Source organism: Aspergillus melleus, assembly GCF_016097325.1.
Source record: "Aspergillus melleus strain CBS 546.65 chromosome Unknown contig1, whole genome shotgun sequence".
In the NCBI taxonomy this organism is placed as follows: Eukaryota; Fungi; Ascomycota; class Eurotiomycetes; order Eurotiales; family Aspergillaceae; genus Aspergillus; species Aspergillus melleus.
This window is the reverse complement of record NW_025763370.1, coordinates 3,728,639-3,748,646: the sequence shown is the minus strand read 5'-3', so window position 1 is coordinate 3,748,646 and position 20,008 is coordinate 3,728,639. Positions and strand designations below refer to the sequence as shown.

Genomic DNA, 20,008 nt, shown 5'->3' with positions numbered 1-20,008 from the left:
GCCATCGTGAAGGGGGCAGATCCATACCAGGGGTCAGACCTGTTCAAGGAAAATGCCTTGCGTGTTGCATTCCACAGAGTCAGCTTAAGCGACAAACACAGGGCGAGGCTAAGGAGGTAGACGAGCGTACAGGCCTCCACCGTCGTCTATATAAGGAGGTTGAACTCTGGCCTACAACCGATTCTTCTCATCATCACAAACAAACTACATTCGTTAGCAAGTCTTTCGTTCTCTCTTCTCCAGTCTTCTTCAGACCAACTTCTATCAATCACTCCGAGTTTCAATTCTCTCGTTCAAAACCAACCCCTCAGACACAATGAAGTTCTCCATCTCCGCTGCCGTCGTGGCCCTTGCTACCACCGTCGCTGCTCTCCCTCCTGCTGTCGCCAACGGTGCTGGCAACGGCGTCGGCAACAAGGGCAACAGCCAGGTCCGCTTCCCCGTTCCTGGCGACGTCACTGTCAAGCAGGCCTCCGAGAAGTGCGGTGACCAGGCCGAGCTCTCTTGCTGCAACAAGGCCACCTACGCCGGTGACACCACCAACGTTGACGAGGGTATCCTTGCTGGTGCTCTCAGCAACCTGATCGGTGCTGGCTCTGGCAGCGAGGGTCTCGGTCTCTTCGACCAGTGCTCCAAGCTCCCTCTGCAGAGTAAGTCCCTTTACCCATTCTTAGGGTACCTTCACAGTACTAATCTTCGCAGTCAACATCATCGATATTGCTCTCAACGACCTGGTCAACCAGCAGTGCAAGCAGAACATTGCTTGCTGCCAGAACTCCCCCAGCGATGCCGTGAGTATCTCTTTCAAATTCTCGCCTTAATATCACTAACATATCCTCCAGAGCGACGACCTCATCGGCCTTGGCCTTCCTTGCATTGCCCTCGGCTCCATCATCTAAGCTATTCGCTTACTGGTTTGCCCTGCGGTGGACGAGAAACCCCCGGTGACCCGCGGACGAGGCGATCGGAACAGGGTCTAGTGTACTATTTGGATAGAATCGGATTCCTGTTGGCAATATTTGTATCATTACCTCTTGTGTCTTGTGGCACCCTCGGAGAAAGAAGACTGTTTTGTTATTCTGGATTTAGTTCTTTCTGCATCTCGTGCTGTTCTCAAGCGCTCGGATGCCTAGTCTTTATAATGCATTAGAGTTGTAGTATTTGGCTCACTTCCTTTCGTAGTCAGCTCATGATCTATTCAATTGACAATTGAATTGTTGAGTTCTTGATTTTAAAGTAACCCAAACAAACTGGTTCACTCATGTTTTCCGCTTCGACATTAGCATCTCTCTTTGTCTCTGAACAATTCATTCCCCTGCTCCCCCTTGAACCAATTTCTTTTGTTACCTCATACCCGATAGTTGTCTCTATAAGACCGGCAACCGAACTGGCCTACGTTAGCTTGTGTTTGAGTTCCTCAGGAAGTTGTAATTTACCATCATTCATTTTTCCCATGCGTCCCATGTAGTTAGGTACATACTCTTGTCAATTTCTCAAATCTACTTTGCATCTTTCTTCATAAGAATGTATTAGGTAGTACTGTCGTGATGTATACATCAATCTCATCCCACTCACTCAGTCCCAATCAATCTTCTTAATCCATCATACAAAAGAAAAAAAAAGCCCTAGTATACAGCCTCCAAATCCTCCCTTAACAGGAGAAACTCCCCAACCCAACACACATACACACACCGCTTGATTATCACAAAAGAGAGCTCCAAAAGAACGACAGGTCAAGAAGAGAAGATGCTCCGACAGGAACCCAAGAACCAAGTACACAAGATAGATCACCAAAACCCCCTAATAACGGTCCACAAACCGCCCGAAATCGACCAAATGCACCAAACAAAAACCCCCGAACCCCAAACTCCGTTCCTAGCAAAAAAGAGACTTCTTACCTGTGTTGTTGATGTTGAGCCCGTCAAGCGATTGTCGTACCCGTAGCGGAATTCCCATGCCTAGCCCAATGGCGCCCATGCGTCGGTGCTTTTTGGTGCGCGGCGTGGTTTCTTCTTCTTTCTCGGATGGGCCTGATAACGGCTCTGGGTTTGACGGTGATGGTTCCGAGGGAGTTGTGGTAGCGTACGAGGTGGTAGGACGGAGGAGATCTGAAGGGGAGGGCATCGAGCTGGCAGAGGCCTTTTTCCGGAGTGGTGATTTCGGGGGAATCGGGATCTTCAGGGCACTGAAGCGGTTGCTTGGTGGCTGTAGGAAATGTACCATTTCGATGAGGGACTTGCGGCCGCTGAGTCTGAAGCTGTCGCGCAGAGATCTGGATTTGGTGCTGAGCTCTTCTTCCTCTTCTTCATCTGCTTCCTTTTCGACCTTTTCTACCTCTTTCGGCAGAGAGGGCAGCTCCTTCTCCTGTTGATGTTGCTGATGCTGTTGCCGCTGCCCTGCCCCTGTCCCATTCCCTACTATCTCATCCTCCTCCGGGATATCTTCAATCACTCGACTCTTGATCTCCGGCAGTGAGCAACTCCGCGCGATCCTCTTGGGCCCAAGTCTCTCAGAATCAGACTTAATCTGCCTCTCCAGGTCCTCGAGCCCTGCTTCGATAATCGCAGACACAGTTCTTCCTCCCTCAATTCCTCCTCCAGCTTCGATGTCCTTCTCCTCGCTCCCGGACCGAGATACGTTCCTCGACCCGGCCAATGTATGTCCTTCCGATGTGGACGAGGATGATGAAACCAGCGTGCTCTCGGAATCATGACTATTCACGATCCGAATCGATGATCTTTTGCTGAGCTTGGTTGCATTGCCGGTGCCGGTGTTGCTTATCTTTCCCTTCTCAGTCCCGGACTGTGGTTCAGGTGCGGTAGACGGACACTGCTCGTTCTGTCGATATGAATACGTGTACGTGTACGTAGGCGAAGCGACGGATTTCGAATTCGAGTTCGAGTTCGAAAGACTAGACATAGGAACCGTCTCCTTCGCAGGCACAGGCGGACGCTCGTCTGGCTCCGTTGTCGGTCTCTGTTTTCGTTGAAGACATGATAAGAGGAGGGTTGATAGCGAGCCCATTTCGCGGGTTTGTCGGCTCATTGGGAGACGTTGCAAGAGCCTTGATTGAACGGGGGGGTGGGCGGATGAGGCCATTTATATCGTCGGTTGTGGCGGTTGAGATGGGAACCGGAGATTGCTTTTTGGTTTTGACTTTGGGGTATTGAGGGTCTGGAGGTGGTGATTGATGTATTATGCGTGTGTATGTATGTAGATGTATGTATGTTGATGTAGGCGAGTGGATTATCTTGGTTGTTAAAGTATAGGTAGGTAAGAATGGAGAGTAAGAGTATCTTCCTGCTTCAGTGTCTATCCCAATGGGAGATCAAAATAGATTAGATAGCAGGTGGCGTGAATTTTCCCCCTCTTTCTCTCCCTTTCTTCCTCACCTGGGTGATGGTAGCGTTGCCCGCTAAACTATCTTCCAGATTAAGCTACAAACTAACCCACTAGACTGTCTGCTGTCTGCAAGGAAAGAAACAGATCCGGTGAGGCGAGGCAAGGCAAGGCGAGGTGAGTTTACCGTTGGATGGGAATTAGGGCTTTCTCCAGACTCTCGATGTCGTCTTCTAGACGTGGGCGGATGTATGCTTGTCGATCGTTATTTCAGGGAGCTTGCTCTGGGTAAACTCAGTCATCTTTATGGTCTACTCTCTATAGACATGTATTTGAATCCGGACTGATGCCCAAATGACCTGAACCTGTCTTGTCAAACACCAAAACGTGTCTGCATCTGACTTGTCCATGTGCAGTCCTGTACTCCAGCCTGATCACTCGTGCAATAATGTCCTTGACGAGGTTTGTCTTCCTCGAGGATCTGTCTCCTGCGTGAACTCTATGCATGCATGCAAGGGTCGTCGTGATGATATTGCAGCAGCTACCTTACAGGAACCAAAAACAGCCAATCATATCGAATGTACCGAACAAACATACAAAGAAGACTCAATTTAGAGAGATAAACAAACAAACAAACCTCACAGCTTACTTTGCGCAGTTGCCGTGTACAACGACCGAGAGCGCTGCATCGCCTCCAGGGCTTCTTTCTCGATGCGCGTCAGCAGCTGCGCACAAGTGGGGATATCATGGATCAGTCCGATGACCTGACCGGCTGTCCACACCTACAATACGGGTGTCTGTTAGCAAGGGCACGAACGTCGCGGGCAACGGTGCAAGGCAGAATCGATAAAGACACAGATGGCAAAGAACTTACTCCGAAATCCACGTCTCCGTTCAAAAACACCTCCCTACCTCTCTTCCCGCTCACAAACGGTGCGATCTCCGTGAACTCGCCCGTTTTGCTCTCCTTCTCGACCTTCAGCGCCTCCTGCGTCACCTTGTTGGCGAACAGACGCGTCGTGTTCTTCCACCGTCTCAGCACCAGTGCCGTATCTGTCTCCTCGGCCTTGACGATCGCCTCCTTTACCTGTTGGTGGATTGGCGCCTCGACCGTGCACATGAACCGCGTGCCCATGTTGATGCCCTCGGCGCCCAGCGCCAAGGCGGCCGCCAGCCCCTGCCCGTCCGCAAACCCGCCCGACGCGATGAACGGGACCTTGAGCTCCTGGCGAGCACGGCTGAGGAGGATGAAGTTCGTGATGTCGTGCTCGCCGACGTGGCCCGCACACTCGAAGCCGTCGATGGAGAGGAAGTCGACACCCAGCTTGATGGCTGACTTGGCGTGGCGGATGGTCGTGCATTTGTGCAGGATGGTCGTACCGGCTTTCTTCAGCTGATGGATCACGGGGCCCGGGTTGTTGCCAGCCGTCTCAACGATCTTGACGCCCTCGTCGATGACCACCTGCGCGTAGGCGCCGTAGTCGGGCGGCACCAGCGCCGGGAGCAGGGTGATGTTCACGGCGAACGGCTTGGGCGTCATGGCGCGGGTCTTGCGGATCTCTTTGCGGAGGTCTTCGGGGGTGGGTTGCGTGAGGGCCGTGAGCTGTTGTTTTGTTCGTAGGTGTTAGCCCTTCTCATCCCTGTAAAGCCTTCAGTCAGGGGCAAACGTACGATTCCAAGACCGCCGGCGTTACTGACGGCCGCGGCGAGTTCGGCGTATCCGACCCATTGCATTCCACCCTGTACGACGGGGACTGGTGCAGACGCAGGTTGTCAGTGAGATCTGGCAGAGAGTAAGGGTGTATAGATCTGGACCGAGGTACGGTACCTTCGATGCCCAGTTTGCGGGTCAACTCCGTGTTAAAGGGCATGATGTGGAGTCTATTGTCTCTGCTGTATGGGTGTAGATGTAAGTGTATTCATAAAAAAGGGAATGAGAAGGGACAACTGTATCAGGACTGAAGGTGGGTATAAGAAAGACAGGAGACCGGGGCAGATGAACAGAGCCAAAGCGTTAACCGCGGTGTGGGGGACGTCCGAGCCGAGGTCCCGTGGCCGAGGACGGATTACTATTCGGATTCTGGGGGTTTTTGCCTCTCAGTGTTTCGAGATTAGTTATTCGTGGCGCGGAGAAGATGGGGTACACTGAAAGACAAGAGCTAGCGATTCATTCATATACTTTTGGAAGGTTTTCTTCAATGGAGGATTCGCTGTCGTCGTACAGTGCCTCCGCATGTGATCCGCCGAGTAAAGGGAAGATGTGTGCAGACTGTAGAGTGAAGCTGTTCCATTCTCACTAGCATCATCCTTAGAAAATACGTAGAGCAAAGAAACTTCATCCTTTGGCCAGATGGGATCTGTCAAACTGTAAATGAGGATTGTGATAATTGACGCCTTGACGCCTTGACGCCTTGACGCCTTGACGCCTTGACGCCTTGACGCCTTGACGCCTTGACGCCTTGACGCCTTGACGCCTTGACGCCTTGACGCCTTGACGCCTTGACGCCTTGACGCCTTGACGCCTCGACACCTTGAGGCCTTAGAGCCTTAGAGCCTTGTAGCCTTGTAGCCTTGTAGCCTTGTATCCTTGTAGCCTTATAGCCTTAGTGCCCTGGAGCCTTGAAGCCTTGAAGCCTTGTAGCCTCGAAGCCTTGAAGCCTTACAGCCTCAGGCAAGTACCTCAGGCATGAAGATAAGGCATCAAGTTTGACCGCCCGCAGACCCTAAGCCCTAACTGCCCAGAGCGGTCTAGACTCAAATCTCGATCTTCTCTCATGACGCTCAGGTAGAAACTTTGCGATAGGAATGACTTTGTGATCTCTCATCAGCCCTCACTCCCCGATTGAACGTCGTCACCATGCCCTCCCCCTTCCTCACCCCCGGCGCACAGACGCAGCTCGACAACCTCGCTCTCCTCCACCTCCGCCGCGACCAGACTATCCCGGCCCTGCTGCGCCTGCACGATGACGAAGACCAGGGCTACAGCGAAGGGAAAGTTGTCAACACGCGGTTCGGTTCGTTCCCGCACAGCACGCTGGCCGACCAGCCGTGGGGGTCGCAGATCGTCGCATCCAAAGTCGACACGGGGTCGCGCGGCCGCAGGGACCCGTCGCAATTGAAACGGAAAGCCGACGATTTGGATTCGTCCCCGGCCGGGGATAACAAGAACAAGAAAGGATCTCCGAAGGTGCCCGTCGCTGCCGCTAGCGGCTTCCTGCATGTGCTCGCTCCCACCCCGGAACTGTGGACTGCGTCGCTGCCCCATCGGACGCAGGTCGTCTACACGCCGGACTACAGCTACATCCTACACCGGCTGTGCGTGCGACCGGGGAGTACGATCATCGAGGCCGGTGCGGGCAGTGGATCGTTCACGCACGCCTCGGTTCGCGCGGTGTTCAACGGCTACCCGGGCTCCGAGGGCACGAATCCCAACAAGAAGAGACGACTAGGGAAGGTATGCAGTTTCGAGTTCCACGCGCAGCGCGCCGAGAAGATCCGTTCAGAGGTCCAGCAGCACGGGCTGGACGGGCTCGTGGAGGTCACGCACCGGGATGTCTACGAGGATGGGTTCCTGCTGGCGGATCCGAAGACGGGCCCTTCGCCCAAGGCCAATGCCGTTTTTCTGGACCTGCCGGCGCCCTGGCATGCGCTGAAACACCTGGTTCGTCATCCGGCGTCGGGTGGCGAGTCGCCGCTGGACCCGTCAGCGCCGGTGTATCTCTGCACGTTCTCGCCATGCATGGAGCAGGTGCAGCGGACGATCAGCACGCTGCGGCAGCTAGGCTGGCTGTCGATATCGATGGTCGAGGTGGATAATCATAAGATCGACGTCAAGCGGGAGCGCAACGGGTTGGAATTCGAGGGCGCCGCTCGAGGAGCCGTCGTGTTTCCGAAATCCGTGGAGGAGGCCGTTGCGCGCTCGCGCCAGATCGAGGAGCGATCGCAGAGGTTCCGCACGGAGCAGGAGGGTGGGAACGAGGGGAGCGATGCAGCACCGCCTGCTGAGAAGAAGCAAGAACAGAAGAAGGAGCCAGAGCAACCTGCTGCTTTTCGGGAATCCGACCTTCCGTTTTACAAGCAAGGTCGCTTGGTGCATCGGTCCGAAGCGGACCTGAAGACTCACACGTCGTATCTCGTCTTCGCCGTCCTACCGCGCGAGTGGTCAGAGGAGGACGAGCAGAAATGTCGGGAGAAGTGGCCGTCAAACCAGGTGATTGAATCGACTCAGCCAGCACCCAAGGGCAAGAGGCAGCAGAAACGCGAGGCAAAGGAGCGGTACGAGGCACGAGAACGGCAAAGGCAGGAGAAGCAGAAACAGGAGAGTGAAACGAACAACGCCCAGGAGTAAAACACCGAGCAAGCCGCCCCAAGAAAAAAGAGCTGGACTATGTATTAGAACTGACTGGAATGAAACAAAAGCTTTTATGTACTATATTTAATTATCCTTGGCCTGATTAGAAGATATCAGGCGAAACACTACGAACAGTCAATGGAACCACTGAGTCAGCTATCCTTTCCTCAACATCAACATGACCTCTAATCTAATACTCTGATCATTGTGCAAACGAACATGATATCCTATGTAAGACAAGTCGAAATTGTGCGTATAAAGTCATATATTAACAATGCATATAGTCTATGCCGAATTCTCCTCCTTAATATGATGCTGCCCGACAATAGTGAGGAACACCTGGTCCAAAGTGGTCTGACTAACGGAATAATACTGCACTCCTAGCAAGGCTTTGTTCCGCTCCAGACGAGAGAAGAGCTGACTGACACTGCTCTTGCTGCTCCCCGGGATCTCAGAACCCTCGGTGATCTCGTCCTTCTCCAAGATGGAGGAAGACTCGTCATCGGTTCCAAAGGTGGCAGGAACACTAAACCGAAGCTGACCGTGATATGTCTTCTGCTCGATGACGGCGCCGGGAAGATTCTCCCTGACCCAGCTACGAATCCGCTCCATTTCGGCATCTGTTGTGTGGGGTGCTTCCGCATGGACCAGGTGAACGTGATACATGTTCCCGTACTTGGAGCGCAGGAAGTTCGTCGTGCCAAGGGCGAGCATGCGCTTCGCCATGATGCCGGCGCGGTGGGCCAGGGCGTCGGCTTCTTCCATTGAATGGGTCGTGAGCACGATGGATCGGCCCTCAACTACAGAGGCGAGTGTTTTCCACATGACTCGCTTCGATGCGGCATCCATGCCGGAGGAGGGTTCGTCGAGAAGTAGCACGGTGGGGTTGCCCATTAGGGCGATGCCGAGGGAGAGCTTGCGCTTGTTTCCGCCGGAGAGCTTGGCTGCCATGCGGTGTTTGAAAGGGATGAGGCCGACGGCGCGCATGACCTCGGTGACGTTATGCGCAATGTCGGACACGCCACGGATGCGCGCGTAGAAAGTCAAATGCTCCAGGACGGTCATCTGGTCAATTGCATCGAACTGAGGGCATACACCTAGACGGGAGCGGGCCGCTGCACGATGCTTCAGCACGGAAATGTGGTCGACGAAGATGTCGCCACCGTTGCGAGAGGGCTGGACATCGCCGCGGACGAGAGAGATGGTAGTGGTCTTTCCGGCACCGTTCGGTCCTAGGAGGGCAAATACCTCGCCTTTTCCGACACCGAAGGTCACATCTTCGACGGCGGTGAATTTCATGAAAGTTTTGGTGAGATGGAGCACTCGGAGCCCGTCATCGGAGCCCGTTACGCGACTCGTTTCCGCGGCAAGGTCTTGGTCTATCGGGTCTTTTTCTTCCAAGTCAATGGCTTTGGTCTTGGACTTGACCCTGAGGAAGGAGAGTGGGAAGCCCTCATCAACCCAGATAATCAGTCCAAAGAGTACAAAGGACTGGACTATTAGGTAAAGAATCGGCCCTCCGTAGACCGTGATATCGCCGGGATAAGATACCATTTCTCGGCCTCGACATAGGATAGAGAATGTGTTTAGCGAAACGAACATAGAGCGGAGTAGGTTTCCGGATGGCGATATAGCGGCGATAGTGAAATGGGTAATGTTGATGTAGTCGTCTGTCTTGTCTGTCGGAGAATACGTCAACACCGCCATGTAGGCAATGAAGTATATGAGGAACAGACAACACTGTCCGCCAGCGGCGAATGCAAAAGCGGCCAGTTGCGATTTGCAGAACAAAGACACCAAGTATGACATCAAGGTAGCACACAGTCCATACAAAAAGAAAACGACAAAAAGATATCCCGGGTAGTACCAAATGTCGGAAACTGCCCGGAATATGATGATCGCCAGAACGCTACTAGCGACAACAATACAAAAGTCGAACGCAAGATATGCTAGCCAAAGTGAGACACTTCGGACGCCATTGCTGAAGTGCAATGCTCGCACATTGCGCAGACGTTCGATGGTTGGATACAGAGCGAAGAGAGCCGGATAGGCCGACATAGCGAGACCAAAGTAAACCATGAGCTGGAGAGTATCCCCGGCGCTCGGTGCCCAAGGAATATCAAGGTATTGAAATTGGAAGGCGATGGGAATGCCAGTCAACAAGCGATTGAGGCCATTCTGAGTAATAGCAGCGAGCGGAAAATCTCCATTGTCACCTTTCCAGGCAAGCGTCGTCTCGGAGGAATTGTCTCCTAACCAGAAGCCGCCCGGCGTTACGTTGGCATAATTGTTTTCGAGGTAGTTTGAGAATTCCGGAAGACTGTCCACCATGTGAAAGAAAGACTCGATGTTCGCAGGAGAATCCCCTGTGCTTGAGCCTCCATTGCCCGATAATGAGCCGACAAAATTCTCAAGGACAGATGTGGATACTCGATCAGACGGCCCAAGCAAAAGTTTGAAGCTGTCTAATGACCCTAAAGATTCAACATCTTGCGTCCTAGAGATTGATTCCCCGGAGCATCCGGCCTTATCAACATCCTGGAGGAAAAGAGTTACTAAGCCCGCCGCGATGATGGGAATTAAAAGAGCCGCCATGTATGGGATAGGGTTGCGGCGTAGGATGATGAATCTCTTGCGAAACAAATACCAGGCCTGGAGAAGCATGCCAATTCTCTTGCCTGTAAGGAGCTGTAACGTCTGGCGATCATCCTTGCCGTCCAACTTCTCATGGCCTTTGGGCAGTTCTTGCACATCCTCGTCGTCCACGGAATCCCGGGCCCTGTTGGAATCCAGCTCCTCAGCAACCTTGAGAAACACATCCTCGATAGTAGGCCCGCTGACTCGGTAGTCGGTGATCCCTTCTTGCTCCAGCATCGAAACAAAGCGAGCAGCTTCCGCCGAATCTTGAACCGTATACACCGTCTCATCGAAGTGAGATTCTTGGGGAATCCCCTTGAGTTGGGGACCCAATGTGATATGAGACCCTGGGACTTTCATGACATGAATGCGGTATCCTGAGCCGAGTCGATGTTTCAGCTCGACACTTGATCCCTCGGCCTTGAGGACACCCTTTGATAGAATGGCAATGTAGTCCGCAAGGAGATCTGCCTCGTCCAAGAAGTGGGTGGTTAAGAGTATAGTTCTAAACCCTCTTTCCGCGAGAAGGATATCCCAGATCTTTCTGCGGGAGATTGGATCGAGACCGGAAGAGACCTCGTCCACACAGCAAACAGAAGACCCTCCAGTAAACATCATTGCCAGCTGAACTTTGCGTTTTTGACCTCCGGAAAGCGTCCTTGATGGTGCGTTCACTTTCAGGCCCAAATCACAGTCATCAATGAGTTTTAGGAGTTGGTCATTTGTGTCCGTCTTTCCAGTAGTCTTTAGTCTGTTGAAGATTTTGACATGCTCCTTGACAGTGAGAGTGTCCCAGAGCACGTTTTTCTGAGGACATAAACCAAACTTTCCGCCCGAGGGGCCATAGCTGATATTGATTTCTCCCGAAGAAACCTTTGTCAGACCAGAAATCGCGTCTAGCGTCGTTGATTTGCCCGAGCCATTGGCTCCCAGTAGAACCATGATCTGTCCCTTGTTGACGTCTAATGTCAGATTATTGACCGCATAGACACTCTGGCGATTGCTCCCAAACCGGGCTGCTACATTTCGATGAAACCAGCCAGGTTGATAAACCTTACTGAATGATTTGAGACTTAGGGCGGCAGTACTGTCGCCAGAGACGGTTTGGCGATCTTTGGAGGTCGTACCATAAAGTAGACGCTCGACGATAGCAGCCAGAATAGGATAGGCAAAGATTTGGACGATGAGAAATATCCACAAGGCGATGCCGGGAAGAGACCATGGATTGTCCGGCGCTTCCTGAACAAGGTTTGTAGCAAGGCTCTGTTTCTCCCAGCGAGCCATGAAGATCAGGAAGTAGACATAGTTCATAGATGGGAACAAGAGCCCGAGAATTGCAACTGGTCCGTTGCTTTTGGCGGGCGCTACTTGCGCCACCACGCCCAGAAGCAAACAAATGATGACCACTGATATGCCGCTGAGTTGTGCTTTTCTGAAAAAGGAAGCACCGAAGATTGCAAAGGAGGACAAGGCCAGACCCACTAGAATGTGGTAGATGATAACAATGCCTGCCGAGGTCTCGCTGAAGACGCCGAACTTCAAGATTGCGCCGGCGACAATCCAGCCTATGCCGTACACCATGTCCAAAGCCAGATGGGCTGCGGTAAACCGAGCTGCTTGGGACTGCCAGAGAGAGTTATTCGGCATCATGCAGTCGATCAACTGACTCATGCCGAGCTCACGTTCCATTGCGACCAACCCGGTCAGCTGGTATGTGACTCCAACAATACCAATGAAAATAGCGATAGCGAGGATGTTGATGATCGAGCCCATGTAGTTTCTTCTTATCTCGTCCTGTCGCCCATCTTGAGTCAAAGAAGTGAACGGATACTGCATAATCTGTAGCTGGGTTAGCTGGAAGAGACACACGCGGAATATGCGTCCTACAAACCTCTTCCGGGAGCGCATTCTGACCATCAGAGCTGTTGACTTGAGCGATAGCCCAGTCAATAGAGTGCTGGAAGGGAAGAAGGTATATCTCCTGGTCGTTGTCATGAGAGTCGACCTCGATGCCTGCACCGAGGGCAGCGTCCGTTCGAATCGAGTAATTCCAGCCCTCCCCTGATCCCTCAGTTGGCGAAGAATAGAAGACCGCCGCCGCTATGCAGGACGACACACCTCGCAGAGTCGAGCGACATAGATCTCGGAGTTCACTCTCGGAAGATAGGATATGAACATCCTCATTGGCCCTTGCAGGTTCTGCAACTCGGTCAATGACCTGCTCGATGGCACCGCCAAGAAGGTCATTATGGACAAACACTAGTTTGTCTCTGCTCGCGCCGACAAGCCCTAGGGCGTCCGAGAATGATCGCAAAGCAGTGGGGTCGCCGATTCCGTATGTTGCAGGCTGGACGAACAGGTTTCGAGCATAAGAGCTAGTTCTGTATGAGATCATTTCACACCATGTTCGCGGATGGGGCGACGCACATGAACGCAACGAAGATTACAGGCAACACCAAGGCCCTCATAACCGTTGTAAACAGCGGGCGAACAAGAACCACTAGGAGGTTCTTGACCGTTAAGGTCCATACCTGCCTTAGGAAAAGTCTCATGACGGGAGCTGCGGCAGAGAGTGTGTACTGAATATCTGGAGGCGCATTTCGCGCTGTTGATTAACCACCACTCGTCAAGGAACAACACATGGGGGTCGTTGGATGCGACATCAGGCTGAAGATATTCATTCCAGAACCCCAGCCCGACCAGCGTCATTCGGGGCAAAAAAGGGCAGATGCCAACGGCTCCGCCTCCTGAATCGTGTTCCCCATCTTCCAAGAGCTCAATTATTGATTAGCGAGAGACAGAATCAAGTTGTTGGCCAATGAAAAAGGGTGTTGCTAGCCAAGCCAAGACGAACCAAGAAGGCTAGAAGAGCGGCATAAGACCGATCGATTTGGCGCCCAGAAAACATCGCTTAGGGAGATGTGGTTAGACGCATGACTGGATGAAGAGCGAACAGCCAATGATCACATCCATAAATGATCGATCGAGCCTGGGCAACAATTTCTATCAATTTTGGATGGAATTCTGAACTCGAATTTTGCCGACACGCGATGATGACTTCATTCATCATCGATCAGGGCAGTTTGACGATGACAAGAGGTTTGTCGGCAAATTGGCAATTCTCGTAGTCGTAAGATTTCCCGTGATCTGCCTAGTCGACAGCCCGCAGTCCAGCGTCCAGACTAGAGTAGATGAGTAGATGTCCGCGGAGACTTGACATTGTTTTGCCCTATATTTAGCTTATGGGTAGGAAAGTTCTGCAGTTACGTAGAACCTGAACATGAGAACGGACCGAGTAGACGGCAGCTATCCGGGCGTATTGAGACAAATACCCTATATTGTGTTCTATCCCAAGGTACAAACGATAAACGATCCAACGTCAAGTTCCATATACATGTGCTATTAATACAATCGCCAAATGCAAAACCCCAACTGCGCATCACGTCCCGATCACCGTCTCCTGTTCTGACGACCACCGGCAAGAGCGGACTTTTGGCGGAGGTAGTTCGACACGATGTTCTCAACGCTGCGCATGTCATGCCTGGGCTGTCTGTAAATTCGGAAAAAGTTACGGTTAGTCAACGCATAAGAAAGATAATATAAGACCATCATGGATAGAAACGCACCTCATGTAGTACAACCTGGCTCTTCTCTTCCTCTTGTCGGATCTCTGCACAATCTCCACACTCTCAACGTTCGGACTGAAAACCTTCACCCACATCTCAACTCCAACCCGGGTGAGCTCGTTTCGCAGCAAAAAAGAAGTGTCAATGCCGCGCAGACGGATGCTCAGACACACTCCCGCAAATGGGTCGCCGTTCTTGAAGGTCACGCGGAGGATGTCGCCGGGCTTGACACTGCGAGGGTTCCGTCGGTAGTCGAAGAGGGCTCTGCGTTCACCGTTGGGATCAAGGGTGGCCATTTGGGCGTCGGCGACTGCGTTCACGGGGTCTTTGCACGCCTTACGAGCGCTGGCCGGTGGAGGATAGGCACGGAGCTTCTTACGGCCTGTAAAGCTGAGTTAGTCACGAAAGTTGCACGGGAAACCCATGGACCCAAAAAGCGGATGGAACAGAAGAGCGCACCGAAGTTAGGCTGCATTTGCGGGGGTAATTGCGACAGCATCGACTTGGGAATCTGTGTAGGAAGAGGAACTGCCTCTGGTTTCGGAGAATGCACAGTCGAGAGGGATCGACTGAACTGAGCTGGCTTGAAGGTCTGAGGCTTCATGAGCGACCTGAAGCAGCCCAGCTGCCGCATTATCGGAGAAGCGGACGCCATGACCGGGGAGAATGGACGGACGGAGGTTAGAGGCGGAGATTGAACGATGTCCAGTCTCCGGGTAGAGCAGAGCAGAAGTTTGGAGATGGCGGAGGAAGATCCGGCCCGGCAGAATTTCCGCCAAGCCCGCGAATCCCAGAGAGAATCGCCAACTTTTCCGCCAGCAGATGAAGCCTGCGATTCTCCGCGTGTGATTCGGACTCTTGCGCCAGGACTGTGATCACGCAGCTGGACACTCACAGATCTTGTATTTAGCATATAACTTGATACCCCCCTTTTTTTGTCTTTACAACATGGCGCAGAACGCCATTGGCAGGCTCTTCCGCGGCCAGAGTTCCGGTTCTCTGCGTCAATCAGTCGGGTCCCTGACACAGAAGCGCAGCTACTCGAAAAATGGTACGTTTGCTTCTTTCATATCTGTTACTTTCGTGATAAGTTCTAACGGTGCTCATGTAGCCATTCCCACTTTCACCCAAACCTCCTCCGCCGACTTGGACGCCGACCTGAACCGTTTCCGAGAAGAGCTCTTCATCCCATTTGGACTGAGAACCTCGCAAAGAAGGATGATGTTCCGACAGAAGTACGCTGATCGATTAGATGAGGAACCCATCACTGTCCCCATCAGTGAGACCGAAAACTTCACGCTCCGGCCCATGGACCCGCAATCGAGACCGACGAACAAGGAGGCTGTGGACGTGATCGCCAAGTTGCAGACGACAAGTGACTGGCAGAACCTGCTGCCGTTCCTTTCTGGACTTCACATGTCGCACAGACGCCTCAATGCCAACCGGTGGGAGTGGTTGATGCGCAAGGCCGGGCAGGCTGATGCGCTGGGAATCGTTCTTGAGTGCGCCAAACAGTCGGAGCGGACCAACCTGCGACTGACCAATGCTGGACTCGTCCAGCGTCTGTTCTTCGAACTGCACCTGAAGGCCCAGCAGGGAGAGTTCCAGGATCCTGCCGTCTCCAAGGCTCTGAGGCTGGCGCAGCAGTTCGCCTCGCTGATGGAGGCTCCCGAGCACATCGATCCGAACCCGGACACGGATCCTAAGAGAAAGCCAGCGGTGATTGGTGTCTTGTTGGAGCTTAGCTCCGCTCGTGCACTTAATGTGAATGCAGGGAAAGATGAGGGCCGCAACGTTCGTGCCTATGCTCAGCGTCTGCTGGGAAGCTGGCAATTGGGCAACTTCAGCAGTGAGGTCAAGGATTGGACCAGCGTCGACCAGATGCTCCGGGACAACGTGCCTATCTACAACGGTATGAAACTTGCCTTGCAGGTTCACGGAATCTCCAACGACAAATCGATTGCCCCCGGCTTAAAGACGCGCATTAATGAGCTGGGCATCTTGATCGCGAACCAGAAGAAGCTGGCACCCGAGAAGGTCCAGCGAAAGCCGACCCTCGGTCTGGCACAGAGCCATCTCTTGCACCAGGGTTGAATGACTGATTACTGTTGTCTTTCTTGCATTGCCTATGAACTGTACATTACCACCTAGAATTCTCGGAGCTGTATCTTATCTGATTTTTTGAAATGGATGCGATATTTTCTCATGTACTAGATATGAGCGATATTCAACAGTCCCGCCAAAGCTATCTCTGGTCTTTAATCGCAAATAATTCAATTCAAATTTTGCTTCTTGACAAGAGGCATGAAACCGAGAGGAACAAACAATTCTGAAGCTCAACGCTAACGCTCAAAGTCACTATACTTGAGCAATTAAATCAAACCAATTGCAAAGTGTTGTCATCGCGTATGCGGCCTTGCGTGGGAAGAGTCGTCTTGCCAGAGATAACGGCAGGACCGGCAACGGTGATCTATCATACAGCTATTAGCTAAAACAAAAGACACGGACATTCGGGCAGACTTACTTGGCCTTCAAGTTCCTGGTCTTCGGGCACGTCAGTCAGCAAAACCTCAACGCTGCTCAAGGGAGATCCAAAGGGACTGGCTCCCTGGAGTCGCCTGTAATCGAAGATGTTGGTCTGAGCAACAGCGCCGGCGATCCCGGGGCCAGTCAGGGCATAGACAGTGCGAGCGCCGGTGAAGACCCTCAAATCAGTCAGCTGACCAGTGGTCAGACGGACTTCACGGTCCGCATCAAACCGATGAGAGATACACAACAGACGGAGTTTATCAAGTGACAATTCAGCGGTCGGCCCGACTGTGGCAAGCTGACTGAACAGGCCATGCGACGGCATAACCCCGGAATCAAGAGTTCGAACGTGGAACCAACGAGCTAGCGAGGTAATGATGCCGGAATGGGGTTCCATGTACTTGTCATGATAGTCGGCCATGGTGCGAGACGATGCGACAATGACAGTGGGGGACAATCCTACAGTGGCGAGCGCGAAATCAACGCTTTCACCAGCGACAGAGTTAACGGCAACGGATGCATTGGAATACAGAGCAGCCATGATCTGGCACAGGGGGTAAGACCGAGAAAGAGAGTCAATGGAGAGAACCAAATCACTGGGACCAAAACGCTGGTTTCGAGGTAATGCGTAAGTGAGGCCAGCGATACCCGAGACCAAGTTCTAGAGTCCATTTGTTAGCGATGGCTATGATAGAGAAGAAAGAGCTTACCTCTGATTGATATTCAATGAAATCACCGGGACCCGTCGCCGACGGCCAAACGGTGGTCAGGGACGGCGTAGGGGAATTGGGCTCCCACTTCGGCACCTCCAGTCCAGCCAAGTCCTTCTTCTCTTCAACCAGCTCATGCCAGACAGTCACTTCCAAGTTGCCCTTGACATCTTCAGGCACGTCATTCCAGTCCATATGTCTACTCCCCAGCTTTGCCACCCAGATGACTTGGTGAAGCTGTCTATTACTATTGGCCACATAAGACAGATCGAGAGCGCCGGCCTCGGCAATAAGAGCTTCAGCCTGGGACTTTTGCAGAAGTGCGGATAGAGATTCAGGGTCAAGGTTATGAGGGACGATAATGGTCTTGAAACCGTAGAAAGCGCCGGCTGGTCCATTGTCAGTAATCGCTAGATAATCGAACCAAGGCTCTTACCAAAGATTGCGGCCAACAGTTCAACCGAGTCTGTCAGACAGATTGCAACAGTTTTGATACCGGATTCTTGTAGACGGTGTCCAATCACATTGATCTCCTGAGTCACTTGATCCAACGAGTGTTCGATCGCTTTCCTTCCAAGCACTGTATAGACCTTGCCTTGTTTGCCCGAAATCTGGCCCGTCTCGTCGACGGCTCCGCGCACAGCAGCTTTCCAGATATCTCGCAAGTCTCCTTTTCTTCCACTAGTCCATTTCGGGGCTCCGGGGTCTTTCACATTGAGGCCGGAACGAAGGGGAAAGCCGTGCGGAGTCTCAAGGCTCCTGTAGCTGGCCGACTCGCCAGGCTGGCGCACGGGAAAGGCGGACGACTGACGGGCAAGCAAAAACGGATGAATATCGGGGTCGCTCGAGGTGACGAAGGAATAAATAACGAAGGCAACGATAGCGCCTGCGATGACGGTAGTGTAGAGGTTCCAGTCTGCCAGAACGTCAGACACTACGGCGTCTAGCTTGGCGAACAGCGACGGTTCCGAAGCCATGGTTGGAGTGCTAGTATCTCAGCGGAGAATTGTAACCATGCAAAGGAAATTGAGAAAGGGAATAGTCGGAAATAAATACTGAGTGGCACAGCCTCGTTGGCGACTTCTCCCAAGACCGGAATAAAAAGGGAGGGATTGAATGATGCAGGCAGAAGCGAGAGAGGGAGACGGTGACGTGAGGGAGGGCTGAGCTGCTTGAGGACATGTGGGGGGGAAAGCCCCGTCCATTGTTGGCTTTGCGTCTAAACCCGCCCGAGTTTAGCAGGAAAACTCCGCGTCAAAGGCGCTTGTGTGCACTCGTTGCCTGAGAAAAGAGGTGCATCGATCACCAAAACAACCACCTGCCTCCCTCCTCCTTCACTGCCTTGCGATAAACTATGGTCCCGTCCGGACCTTTATCGTGAAGTACCAGTATTGTCTCATCTGCATGCCAATGTACGTCTAACCGACTTCTCCCAGCTGGCTCTGCAATTCGTTCTCCGGTAAGTTCAGCAAGTTCCTTTCTTCTAGGTATGTTATCCCTCCCCCTCCTATACCAAGTCCTAGGGTTTGTGGTCGCTGACCCTATGCAGTCTTTTCCTTTCTTCTCTTTCTTTTGATTTTTTCGTTCGCACCGCGCTGTATACTTCAATGGCATCGTCACCCCTGCCCTCAACCCCTAGAGCGGTATCTGCGCCTTCTCCGACTGCCGATCAGTCTCGTACACCTGGAAAATGGCGCCATCCTCAACTGGCTGAGATAGTCCGGCGTCAGAATGCCAGCACATTCGGAGATCAAAACATAAAAAGTATTGTCTGGAATAGCGTCGCTCTTATTGCGGTGCGGGCTTACGGCGACACTGTCCAGTCATAGTGAGTAGAGTGTACTGCGGTGCGTTGTGTTTCACTACTGACCATTTTCCCCTCCTCAGTTCTAGTTCACTACTGAACACACTCGAAATCTCGAAGATTTTCAACTTGTTGCGTTTGGTTCTACAACTTCTATTCTTGTCAAACATAGCTCTGGCCCTGTCACCTCTAGTCCGATCAAAGGACGACCTCTCCGATATCCCCCTCACCCCTACTCAGCGCTCTCTCCTTGGCCTCGATCCCTCTACTACATCGCCCCTGACGCCGGGAAGTACATACGTCACCCCACCGAAGTATCGGCTTTCTGCGTCGCGAACAGCAAGCTCTGCTAGCAAGGTTGCGTCGCCTTTATCGACAAGCGCCAGCGCTTCAGGACGTCGACTTTCGTCGGGCGCATCGTTTTCCCCCTCTACCAGTCCGCTATTCCACAAGGCAGTGTCAAATGGTGGAAGGGACAACGGACGCCGGCCCAGCTTCGGATCGTCTACCGCGTCGTTCGGGCGGAGCTCATTGTTCGGAGAGTCCAGCATTGCGCCGTCGACTCCATCTCCTGTTGGTGGCAAGCGTGTGAACCTGGGGTTGAGCAACAAGTGGTTATATGAGCGGAGTCGGCGGCTATCAGCCAGTAACGGCAGTCTATGACTGGATTTTGTTAGGGAAGAATTACAGCGACCTATGGAAGGAGGTGGACGGCAGCAGTTATTTTTCGTAAGAGAAAGCGTTTCAGTTTTAGATCCAATTGTATCATTCCGGGAGTTGTCTATTATACTAGGTACGTGGAGTATGCGACCGGAGGCCGCAGCTCGAAATGAAATGAAATTTAAATCAAGCCAAGTCAACCAGATTCAAGGTAGAAGAGCGCCGTAGAACTAGTCTTGATACAGCACGGAGTAAATCCAGGCACGAAGAACGTCATGAGCAGAAATCGACCAGGCAGATCAAGGCACGCACGCTATCTGGAGTTCCCCGGTGCGGGCTAATCAGTAGCTCC

The 20,008-nt window shown here is 52.6% G+C and overlaps 9 protein-coding genes across 9 annotated transcripts; 4 read left to right on the top strand and 5 right to left on the bottom strand.

Annotated features, from left to right (window-relative positions):
• Nucleotides 1-316: 316 nt before the first annotated feature.
• LDX57_001338 (hydrophobin family protein) lies at nt 317-899 on the top strand (the record flags this gene model as incomplete). The annotated part of the gene is made up of 3 exons (XM_046082979.1): nt 317-650; nt 703-791; nt 843-899. 3 exons carry the CDS (start codon nt 317-319, stop codon nt 897-899), a joined length of 480 nt encoding a protein of 159 aa, XP_045938936.1.
• Nucleotides 900-1,367: 468 nt separating this feature from the next.
• Nucleotides 1,368-3,045, bottom strand: LDX57_001337 (uncharacterized protein; the record flags this gene model as incomplete). The annotated part of the gene is made up of 2 exons (XM_046082978.1): nt 1,368-1,387; nt 1,899-3,045. The coding sequence occupies 2 exons, from the start codon at nt 3,043-3,045 to the stop codon at nt 1,368-1,370; spliced, it is 1,167 nt and encodes a 388-aa protein (XP_045938935.1).
• Nucleotides 3,046-3,977: 932 nt separating this feature from the next.
• LDX57_001336 (NAD(P)H-dependent flavin oxidoreductase) lies at nt 3,978-5,210 on the bottom strand (the record flags this gene model as incomplete). Its single annotated transcript, XM_046082977.1, has 4 exons — nt 3,978-4,121; nt 4,214-4,942; nt 5,011-5,093; nt 5,168-5,210. The coding sequence occupies 4 exons, from the start codon at nt 5,208-5,210 to the stop codon at nt 3,978-3,980; spliced, it is 999 nt and encodes a 332-aa protein (XP_045938934.1).
• A 986-nt stretch (nt 5,211-6,196) lies between these two features.
• trm61 (tRNA 1-methyladenosine methyltransferase subunit GCD14) lies at nt 6,197-7,687 on the top strand (the record flags this gene model as incomplete). The annotated part of the gene is made up of 1 exon (XM_046082976.1): nt 6,197-7,687. One exon carries the CDS (start codon nt 6,197-6,199, stop codon nt 7,685-7,687), a length of 1,491 nt encoding a protein of 496 aa, XP_045938933.1.
• A 163-nt stretch (nt 7,688-7,850) lies between these two features.
• On the bottom strand, nt 7,851-12,955 carry LDX57_001334 (putative ABC transporter). The gene is made up of 3 exons (XM_046082975.1): nt 12,755-12,955; nt 12,219-12,702; nt 7,851-12,166 (listed from the first exon to the last, which is right to left on the bottom strand). The coding sequence occupies exons 1-3, from the start codon at nt 12,877-12,879 to the stop codon at nt 7,976-7,978; spliced, it is 4,800 nt and encodes a 1,599-aa protein (XP_045938932.1). The 5' UTR covers nt 12,880-12,955; the 3' UTR covers nt 7,851-7,975.
• An 822-nt stretch (nt 12,956-13,777) lies between these two features.
• On the bottom strand, nt 13,778-14,866 carry LDX57_001333 (mitochondrial 54S ribosomal protein bL19m; the record flags this gene model as incomplete). Its single annotated transcript, XM_046082974.1, has 3 exons — nt 13,778-13,877; nt 13,954-14,335; nt 14,413-14,866. 3 exons carry the CDS (start codon nt 14,864-14,866, stop codon nt 13,778-13,780), a joined length of 936 nt encoding a protein of 311 aa, XP_045938931.1.
• A 35-nt stretch (nt 14,867-14,901) lies between these two features.
• Nucleotides 14,902-16,047, top strand: LDX57_001332 (uncharacterized protein; the record flags this gene model as incomplete). Its single annotated transcript, XM_046082973.1, has 2 exons — nt 14,902-15,004; nt 15,065-16,047. 2 exons carry the CDS (start codon nt 14,902-14,904, stop codon nt 16,045-16,047), a joined length of 1,086 nt encoding a protein of 361 aa, XP_045938930.1.
• A 283-nt stretch (nt 16,048-16,330) lies between these two features.
• LDX57_001331 (uncharacterized protein) lies at nt 16,331-18,169 on the bottom strand (the record flags this gene model as incomplete). Its single annotated transcript, XM_046082972.1, has 4 exons — nt 16,331-16,423; nt 16,478-17,143; nt 17,193-17,581; nt 17,629-18,169. 4 exons carry the CDS (start codon nt 18,167-18,169, stop codon nt 16,331-16,333), a joined length of 1,689 nt encoding a protein of 562 aa, XP_045938929.1.
• Nucleotides 18,170-18,356: 187 nt separating this feature from the next.
• On the top strand, nt 18,357-19,854 carry LDX57_001330 (uncharacterized protein). The gene is made up of 3 exons (XM_046082971.1): nt 18,357-18,679; nt 18,742-19,020; nt 19,080-19,854. Exons 2-3 carry the CDS (start codon nt 18,800-18,802, stop codon nt 19,657-19,659), a joined length of 801 nt encoding a protein of 266 aa, XP_045938928.1. The 5' UTR covers nt 18,357-18,679; nt 18,742-18,799; the 3' UTR covers nt 19,660-19,854.
• Nucleotides 19,855-20,008: the final 154 nt, after the last annotated feature.